This window comes from Phaenicophaeus curvirostris, chromosome 17, assembly GCF_032191515.1.
Source record: "Phaenicophaeus curvirostris isolate KB17595 chromosome 17, BPBGC_Pcur_1.0, whole genome shotgun sequence".
In the NCBI taxonomy this organism is placed as follows: domain Eukaryota; kingdom Metazoa; phylum Chordata; class Aves; order Cuculiformes; family Cuculidae; genus Phaenicophaeus; species Phaenicophaeus curvirostris.
This window is the reverse complement of record NC_091408.1, coordinates 12,469,997-12,480,385: the sequence shown is the minus strand read 5'-3', so window position 1 is coordinate 12,480,385 and position 10,389 is coordinate 12,469,997. Positions and strand designations below refer to the sequence as shown.

Below are 10,389 nucleotides of genomic sequence, written 5' to 3'. Positions count from 1 at the left end.
ATCCTCAGTGTAAGAAGGATGGAGCTGTTGGAATGGGTCCACAGGAGGCTACAAAGATGATCCGAGGGCTGGAGCACCTTCCCTGTGAGGACAGGCTGAGAGAGTTGGGCTTGTTCAGCTTGGAGAAGAGAAGACTCCAAGGAGACCTTATAGTGAACTTCCAGTACCCGAAAGGAGCCTACAAGAAAGCTGGAGAGGGTCTATTCATAAAGGCTTGTGATGCTAGGGCAAGGGGGAACGGATATAAACTGGAGAGGGACAGATTTAGACTAGACATTAGGAAGAATTTCTTCACCATGAGAGTGGTGAGACACTGGCACAAGTTTCCAAGGGAAGCTGTGGCTGCCCCACCCCTGGAGGTGTTCAAGGCCAGGTTGGATGGGGCTTTGGGTAACCTGATCTAGTAGGATGTCCCTGTCCATGGCAGGCGGGTTAGAACTAGATGGGCTTTAAGGTCCCTTCAAACCCAAACTATTCTGTGATTCTGTGACATTAGGAAAAACTTCTTCACAGAAAGGGTTTTCAAGCACTTGTCAGAGACTGCCTGAGGAGGTGATTGAGTCCCCATCCCTGGAGATATTTAAAAGGCAGGAAGATGAGGTGCCTGGGGACATGATTTAGTAGTGGACAGGTATGGTTCGAGTTGGCATCTAAGGTCTTTTCCAACCTAAAGATTCTGTGATTCCTGCTCAGCGGCAGTGGAGCAGGCGGCCCCACCGGTGCTTGCGAGGCAGCAGGCGAGGGCGGTCAGGAAGGTTGGGCTGAATAGGGTGATGCCACGTAGAGAGGGAGGTGATGAGGGGCGCTTCAGAAGAGGGGAATGCTTCCCATTGTCGAACAGAGGGGTCTGTACCTACAAGGCAGTCCCCTTCCTCAGGAAGCGGTGCTGCAGGTCATATCCCAGTGGGAAATTATAGTACAGGCAATTTCAAGAGGCTCTCATGAAAGAAAGTGATACAATATGTGGAATATTTTGATTTAAGCTAAAGGACAGTTAAGTTTCATTTCATCAGTTGGGGTTTTTCTGAAGGTGAGAAATAATGTCCTTCTAATAGCATGTTTCCTTTAAAAAGGTCTTAAAGGTCTTTCTAGACATTGTTTGTTCTTTGGAGATGATAATGCCTTCTGTGAAGTATGATCTGTGCTGAACAGATGTCTCTTCTGTCATTACCTCTGCTTGCAGTTTTTTCTATCTTAAAGCCAAGGGCAAGCAGAGAGCTGGAGCCACCTCCAAATTAGTTTTGACTGTTGCAAAATTTCATAACATTAAAATTAATGCTGCATGCTCTCCCATTCCATGGAACAGACAGTGACCCATCGGCTTACTCTTCAGCTAAAACCTGTTCACGCTTGTTGCCTGCTAGTGACGTTTAGGGCTCTGGTAAACCACCAAAACTTTGCTGAAGTCCACAATCTGTACAATAGCAGGTATGTCTTAAAGGCCTGTGTGTTTCTAGGAGAGAGCATGCGCGTGTTATGGAAGGCAGACAATCCTCGGTGGCATTGTGTTCTTAGCTGCAAAAGGACTACTTCAGGCTATAGTCAATTCCCTGTTATTATTAGTTATCTCAGTTCTACTATATACAGACTTTATCTTCTAGACTTTATGTTCAGCAACTGTAAATTCTAAAAAATGTTGGGTTTGGATACTGAGTACGATAATCCAGTGTATAATTTTGCTCATGGATTTGAAGAATTTTATTGCAGTGCTGGATCAGGAATTTAAAGATCCTGAATTAGCAATGTAAGCTGCTTTATTGGCAGTAAATTACTGAATTTTTGTTTTCTGGATAAATTTAGATTACGTCTGCCCTTCACCATTGACCTATTAAATGCTTATCTTCCAAGAGTATAGTCTTCTAATAAGACCTTGTGTTTTACTTCATGAAAAAATGATTAAAGTTTGTCTTTTGAATACATATTCTTGTTGAGTTTTGCTACTGTATGATGCATTTTACCCATCCTTGCTGTGACTAATTTCCTCTTAAAATCTTTAAGTGTAATTTCCTGTGTTGCCTTGAATACCAGCGTGCAGATCTCCGTTCCTGCCTGGGCTCATGTCCCAGAGACATTTCCGCAATCACTGCTTTAACTGGGAAGTACAGTTATGTTCCTTTCCATTGCTTGTCTGCATATGGTGTTGCCTTTGTTTACAGTTTACAAAATCATTTTGCTTCCTGGTTATATAGCACTTGGATCCAAACATGCTGTTTAGCTCCCTGACTCTGTCCATCTCCACTATTAGCTTTTGTACCAGTCCTTTTTTTGCATCTTTAGACACTTAATTAGCGAGGGCTGCCTTTTACTTCGTGCGTTTGTCTGCTTCAGTGAATTGCTGAGTTTGTTCGCAGTTGACTTGGGTCAAGATACAGGAAATGTAAAGATCTTTTAAAAGTCGTTATTCTGATTAGCTACTGATATCTTATGGACTCTGTCTAAGTGATCAAACACTGCTGATGGGGGCTTGGAAGTGTTCATTGCCTTTGCTGAATGGGGTTGTCTGGACCAAATGTTTTGTGAATCCTCTGAAATAAACACTTACTGTTATATGAGCATAAAACAGAATAAAAACTAAATTTCAGGTAGTAATTTATCTTCACAATAACAACATAAATATTTGCTGGGAGCTTAAATACTATGACAGGGAACTTTTTAATTAGAAAACCATTTTAATTATTCCACATTAAAGTACCAGATAGTATTACTATTTTCTTTGCAAGGGGAAAAAAAAAAGCCGATGAAGAAATTTGTAACAATATTGTGGAGTTTCTAAACTACACATAGCTTCTATACACAATTACAGATTGCATTTTTTCCTGGCTGGAAGCATTTATATTCTTAAAAAATGCCAAGCTGCACTAATGGGCTCCTATTTATAAATGCACGCTGATTTGTCTAGAAGAGAGGTGGAATCACAAGGGTCTTATAAAGATAGCTTTGTGCTGAGGAAAATTTAAGGTGAATTACATGCTCTGAAGAATATCCTTCCTGACACCTAGAGGCGATCAGCAGAAATTCTGAAAACTCCACATCCCCATCTCATCCAAAAAAGGGAAAGCAACTTCAACAAGCCAGTGATTTTTCCAGCACAGAAAACCTTGTGCAACATTTGGATTGGCACCACGCTGTCAAATCTTGTGAAACTTTCAGTGTATGCTGCCTCTATGTCTGTAGAAAATGAACAAGAAATAAGCAATGTTTGTCTGTCTCACCTACCAGGACATATTTTCCATGTTAATTCCATCCAGGGGTATTTTTAAAATAATAATTTATTTCTTCTGGATTATGGGGTGCATCAGCAAACATTATAGAGACCACATAAAAACTCTTTAAGTGTACTGCAGTAAAAAAACCCACAGAAATCAATGTGAACCCATGAACTCGGTATTTATAGACCTACGCAAAACACTTCTGTTCTTTGAAAGTAAGTTTTTTAACAACTTCACTCCACTGAAGTTTGGACTTAGAGAACTATTATTAGTCCAGGACTTAAAAACAACTTTTTTTTTTGTTGATGTCATCTCTGGTGGGTGGGGATCCGTTTGCATGGAGAACTGAAAATTATGGTTATGGGGTATGTTAGGGAGAGCCCTTTAGGATACAGCAGGTCATATCTGAAAGTAAATTGGAATCATAGAATAGTCTGAGTTGGAAGGGACCTTAAAGATAATCCAGTTCCAACCCCCCTGCCATGGGCATGGACACTGGATCAGGCTGCCCAAGGCCCATCCAACCTGGCCTTGAACACCTCCAGGGATGGGGCAGCCACAGCTTCCCTTGGAAACTTGTGCCAGTGTCTCACCACTCTCATGGTGAAGAAGTTCTTCCTAATGTCCAGTCTAAATCTATCCCTCTCCAGTTTATACCTATTGCCCTTAGTCCTATCACTCCCAAGCCTTTGTAAACAGTCCCTCCCCAGCTTTCTTGTAGCCCCTTCAGGTGCTGGAAGGTCACTATAAGGTCTCCTTGGAGTCTTCTCAACCCCAACTCTCTCAGCCTGTCCTCGTATGGGAGGTTCTCCAGCCCTCTGATTATCTTTCTTGCCTCCTCTAGACCTATTCCAACAGTTTCATCTCCTTCTTATGCTGACGATTCCAGAACTGGACACAGGACGCCAGGTGAGGTCTCACAAGAGAGGAACAGAGGGGCAGAATCCTCTCCATCGCCCTGCTGGCGACTCCTCTTTTGATGCAGCCCAGGACACGTTTGGCCTTCTGGGCTGTGAGTGCACATTACCGGCTCATGTTGAGCTTCTCATCAACTAGCACCCCAAGTCCTTCTCCACAGGCTGCTGTCAATCGCAGCATCCCTCAACCTGTATTGAATCCAGGGATTGCCCTGACCCAGGTGTAGGACCTTGCACTTGGCCTTGTTGAACATCATGAGAGTCACAGAGCCCTGCTTCTCCAGCCTGTCCAGGTCCCTCTGGATGACATCCTGTCCTTCCTGTGTGAATTCTCCTACTATTTCATTTTCCCACTTTACTACATCACATGGGAGGCACTTTAATAGATTTGATGATCTGAGGGCTGGACCACCTTCCATATGAGGACAGGCTGAGAGAGTTGGGCTTGTTCAGCCTGGAGAAGGCTCCGATAATATCTTATATTGACCTTCCGGTACCTGAAGGGGCTACAAGAAAGCTGGGGAGGGACATTTTACAAAAGCTTGGAGTGATAGGACTGGGGCAATGGGTATAAGCTGGAGAGGGGCAGATTTAGGCCAGGCATAAGGGGGAACTTCTTCACCATGAGGGTGGTGAGGCCCTGGCCCGGGTTGCCCAGGGAAGCTGTGGCTGCCCCATCCCTGGAGGTGTTCAGGGCCAGGTTGGATGGGCCTTGGAGCCCCTGATCCAGTGGGAGGTGTCCCTGCCCATGGCAGGGGTGGGACTGGATGGGCTTTAAGGTCCCTTCCAACCTAAACTATTCTACGATTCCTAATTACGCGGGATTTTTCCCTTTAGTATCCAAAGGACCCCAGCTGGCCGGACACCCCGACGGGATTTTACCCCCAAGTCTCCTCCCGCCCCGCCCCGGGCCCCGCGCTCCCGCCGCCGCGCCTCACGTGACCCTCAAGCCCCGCCTCCTGCCCGCGGCCGCGCGGCGTCGCTCTCCGGGTATTTGAACCGCGCTTCCGCCATCTTCCGAGCGCGCACTCACTGAGCGGAGCGGCGCGGAGAGCAGCCTCGGCGAAGGTAACGGCCGGCAGGGCCGCCCTCCCCCGCTTTCCGCCCGCGGCTGGAGGAGAAGCGGCGCCGCGATGAGCCGCCCGATCGGCGGGGACGGCGGTCGGCGAGGAGCGCGGGGCGCGGGCTGGGTGGCGGCGAGGCCGGGCCTGAGCGGCCGCCGCCTCGCGTTGTGGGGGGCGGGAGCCGCGCCGCCGCCCGGGGAAAGCGGCGGGAGGCCGAAGAGGAGGAGGAGGAGGAGGAGGGACTGAGGGAGAGAGCGAGGGAGCGGGGCCCGCCGGGGGGAGGGGAGGCGGCGGTGCTCAGTCATGGTGCTCGTGGCGGGAGCGCGTTGGGCGCGGGAGGCGGCGGCCACGCGGCTGCGGGCGGGGGTGGGCGCCGCCGAGGGGCCCCTCCGGCCTCCCGGAGGCTCCCGCGCGGGGCCGGGGCTGCGGGGGCGCCTCCCGCCCCGTGGCGGCGGCTTGGGGGCCGCCAACGGCGCCCGGCCTCTTCCGGCCGGGCCTCGAACCATCCCGCCCGTGTGAGCTCACATGCTGCCATTTCCCCTGCAGACCCAGCATGGCCGCCCAGGGAGAGCCCCAAGTGCAGTTTAAGGTAAGGCTGGCTTCGGATGGGCGTTCTTCTCTTCGTTACTTTTTATTGTCTTCTCCTTTCAGTATAAAAAGTAGCAGGAGTGACTCTCGAGTGCCAACGTGGACGGCAGGTTTGGTTTTGTAGCCTTGATCGTAACTGTGGTCAGTTTATTGTAGTATTGCATGTAACTTACACAAAATGATTCAGTTGTGCTATGTCAATCAGGTGTTCTTTGTGGTTTAATGGGAGAAATCTTAGTAATGTTTTGACTATAGAGTGATTTTTAAATTTCAGAAGTGACTTCACTAAGTACTTCTTTATATGTATTAGTATAGCTTTTTCCTCTGAAGTATTCATCATTTAGAGAGAGAAAAAAAAAACCATCAAAGTGTTTAGAAACAGATTTTAGAATGTTTTGTGGGATGTTCGAACAGCCAGAAGTCCTTAAGTTTTCTTCATGAGAGGTTGTTACTTAGAATAGAATATTTTGTGGTTGGAAGGGACCTTAAAGATCATCGAGTTGCAACCTCTTGCAGTGGGCAGGGACACCTCCCACTGGATCAGGCTGCTCAAGGCCCATCCAACCTGGCCTTGAACACCTCCAGGGATGGGGCAGCCACAGCTTCCCTGGGCAGCTTGGGCCAAGGCCTCACCACCCTCATGGTGAAGAAATTCTTCCTTATGTCTAGAGCAAGAGAGAATGGCCTCAAGGGGGGTTGGAACTGAATGATGTTTAAGGTCCCTTCCAACCCAATCTGCTCCATGACTTTGTGATATGTTACCACACCGGAAGGATGGGATGTCATCCAGAGGGACCTGGACAGGTTGGAGAATGGGCCTGTTTAAATTGTAAGACTTCAATTGCTTTCTTCAGTTCAGATGCTTAAATGAGTTCCTCTCTGAATATGCTCAATTCAGTTACTTTTAGTTCGGTAGAGCTACATTTGCAGTGTTTAGTAGTTTTCAGCGTTAGGGACTAGGTAAGTGACTGCAGTTTCAGCATGGTAGGCTTAACAAATTGAGTTATGGTGAGTTGCTTGTGTGGAACTGGGTATTTTGTTTACAGCATCTTGTAGGACTAATGCATTAAGTGTAAATACTAACTGTTGCTACAAAATGACCAATAAATGTCTCTGAAAGTGTAGTGCTCTGACTTTTTTTTGCCTTTATCAACAGCTTGTCCTGGTTGGTGATGGTGGCACTGGTAAAACAACATTTGTAAAACGTCATTTGACTGGTGAATTTGAAAAGAAGTATGTAGGTATGTCTGAAACCACTTGCGATCTAGTAAGTTGCCATTAGAAGTGCAGTTCATGGCTTGCTAAGCACACTGGTTTTTATTTTTGTTATAGCAACACTGGGAGTTGAAGTTCATCCTCTAGTGTTCCATACCAATAGAGGCCCTATTAAATTTAACGTATGGGACACAGCTGGCCAAGAGAAATTTGGTGGCCTGCGAGATGGCTATTACATCCAAGGTAAGATTTGTATATGTGGAAGTATTCGGTACCTCTTACAGCCCAATCCTTCATTCTTTTCATGCTGGCCACTGTGAAAGCTGTCAGTGGGTTTGGAGTCCAAGTTTATGTTTCGGTGTGCTACTATAGGCTTTGGTATTAATAAAGAGAAATGGAACATCTTAACTGACAGGACATTGCTGATGGTCTTGAGTGGTTGAGAGGTGAAGGTATGTGCTTCAGTTAGTACAAATTTATATCTGCATTAGTATACTGTACTGAGGCAAGGCCTTGAAACACAAACTCTAAAATTCTAGATACGATGATGAAGTTGTACATCTCCATGCCAGAGTCTAATTGTCTTTCTGAAGAAGTACTGGTAGCACTTAACAAGCTCTGTTCCCTGTGTACTTGTCACTTGCATGTGTTTTAAAATGTTGCAAGGGATTGTGAGTTTGAGGCTGTTGTTTTTCACTTAGAAGTATCAGATTTGAGTCAAGCCCATGTTCTATGAAAAACTGTTCAGGACAAGGGCATCCTGAGATACTGACTTTTGTAATCTTTTGTGTACTTTCATGCCATGCAAATGCCATGTGAGGTCAGTGAACAGTTGTGTTGATAAAACTAGAGATGTGAGATGAAGTGCATTGAACTTGTTGACAGAACATGGGCTCTTAAAACTGCGAACCTGAGTGTGCTAAAGTTAATGCAGATGCTTAAACCTCATGTGGGATTTCTATGAGTGTGTCTTCTTTCTCCTGTAAAAAAAAAAAAGTGCTTACTCTCCTGCTGTAACTCTTGACTATTCTTTTCTTGCAGCTCAGTGTGCCATCATAATGTTTGATGTAACATCAAGAGTTACTTACAAGAACGTACCTAATTGGCATAGAGATCTGGTACGAGTATGTGAAAACATCCCCATAGTGTTGTGTGGCAACAAGGTGGATATCAAGGACAGAAAAGTCAAGGCAAAATCCATTGTCTTCCACAGGAAGAAGAATCTCCAGGTACGTTGGCATGAGCTTGTATGAGTCCTGTTCGTTGTGTGTGACTGCAGTTGGATTCTGTGTATTCATGTGTTCTGCATTTGTCACTACAGGCTGTAATATTTCAACTTTACATCCATTTGGCTGTGTGAAACTTCAGGGAAGGGGTGATGTTAAGAATGGTCATAACTGGTCTTGTGCAGAAGCTATGATACACTTTAAAAGAGCTTGTATACATTTGGCTCTCACAGCTCAGTGTATCTGCAGATGACACAGAATTGAGACTAAAGTAGGTCATGTCACAGCAAAAGAGTAGATGTATTGTTTCCTCCTGCAAGTTCCATCTTTGATCAAACCGGATACCTTTTTAATTATCAGTTTCTGACTATTTGCCAGAAACTCTGCATCTCTAGACACTTGGGTCATTAGTCTAAAAGAAGACTAAGAGAAAAGTAGAGATGATCATGTGCATGTTAACCTTGGTATGCCCTAAATATTAGAAGTGTCTTAATAATATAGAGGATGTACTTTTTTTTCAGTATTATGACATCTCTGCTAAGAGTAACTACAACTTTGAGAAGCCTTTCCTCTGGCTTGCTAGAAAGCTAATTGGAGATCCTAATTTGGAGTTTGTTGCCATGCCTGCGCTTGCACCACCTGAAGTTGTCATGGACCCAGCACTGGCAGCACAGTATGAGCAAGACTTACAGGTAAGTGAGAAAGGACACAAAGGTCAAATGGTGACCTGATACAGGAGTACTGCACTCCAGGAGTGCTTGGCCTCCTGGAGCAAATAACTGAAGAACAGTTCCTAACTGTAAATTCTCTGTTCCAGATTGCTCAAACCACTGCACTGCCAGATGAAGATGATGACCTGTGAGGGATGAAGCTGGAGCCCAGCGTCAGAAGTCTAGTTTTATAGGCAACTGTCCTGTGATGTCAGTGGTGCAGCGTGTTTGCCACTTTATTATCTAGCTGAGCAGAACATGTGCTTAATCTTTGGGATGCTGAAAGAGATGAATGGGCTTCGGAGTGAATGTGGCAGTTTAAAAAAAAAAAAAAAGAAAAAAAACCAAACAAACAAAATGAGGAAAAAAAAAAAGAAAAACCTTCATATTTTGGACCTGCATATTTAGCTGTTTTTTTGACTGCAATTACTTCCCCTTTTGAGTTTCAAATATAAGACTGCTGCAGTCACATCAGCGTGTTAAGTGGTTTCTCTCATTCCCATTCTTTTTTGTTTAGATAATAAAGTTGTATTTCAAGTATCTCTAAGCAAGTTGAACCTTCATGCATTGTTAGGAAAACTCTTTGAAGTGTCTTGTTCTGTTGAGGTTAATACTTGGTTATCTACTACACTTAACCACTGTCCTCCTTTTCCTGCCTGCTTCTCATGTTATGCTCCTTGCTAAATCAGAGCTAACAGTTAACCTTCCCTTACTTTCCTGATGCATATACTAAAAGCACCTGAGGAAAGCTGAACTAATTGCCAGGTAAAACTAAAGCGGTGAAGAGTTGGCTGGATCAATGTTCTCATGCAACTGGGAATGCATGTGGTCTGCAGGGTGTTGAGAGAAGTGTGTAGTTCAGCTTGCATATGCTACCCTTAGGTACAGTCTCTGAACTCTCTAACTTTCAGTCTGTTCTACAATATGCCTTCACAGAGCTCTGTGTTAGTAGCCAGAAACAAATGGCATCTAGATCTGGTAGGCAACTTAAAAGCTGTATTGTTGCATGGAACATCATTCAGTAGAGCTATAGCTGCCTAGAGAGACTTTGTTCAATCATCTTAAAACTCACTAACTAGAAAACAGCTGTAGTTTGAGCTAAAAAGCTCTTGGCTACAAAAGAGCATATTAACTATACCCACATTTATATGGAACACTGTAACTGCACCAAGTTCTTAATTTGAAACTCGAGCTTATTACAGCACAAATGGTGGGAAATGTCAACTTCTAACACTATCTTGTAGAGATTAATCTTGGTCAATATTAGTACTGCTAGTAAACAAAACTAAGATGCCATTTTTCAGTAGTGTTTGAGTACACGAAGCCTTGAACTCTTCAGTTTTGTATTTTTGGTTTCTTAATAAAGTGGAGCATTTCATTTATTCCTTTTAACTTGCATGTTTGTGTACGTAACTCCTACTTGAATATTTAACTACTCCGCTGTTCTGGTACATGTTAGC

At 44.8% G+C, this 10,389-nt stretch overlaps 1 protein-coding gene across 1 annotated transcript; it reads left to right on the top strand.

The window, feature by feature from the left end:
- Positions 1–5,067: 5,067 nt before the first annotated feature.
- RAN (RAN, member RAS oncogene family) lies at positions 5,068–9,476 on the top strand. Its single transcript, XM_069870790.1, has 7 exons — positions 5,068–5,194; positions 5,737–5,779; positions 6,935–7,019; positions 7,111–7,236; positions 8,035–8,222; positions 8,741–8,911; positions 9,037–9,476. The coding sequence occupies exons 2-7, from the start codon at positions 5,744–5,746 to the stop codon at positions 9,079–9,081; spliced, it is 651 nt and encodes a 216-aa protein (XP_069726891.1). The 5' UTR covers positions 5,068–5,194; positions 5,737–5,743; the 3' UTR covers positions 9,082–9,476.
- The last annotated feature ends 913 nt before the right edge of the window (positions 9,477–10,389 follow it).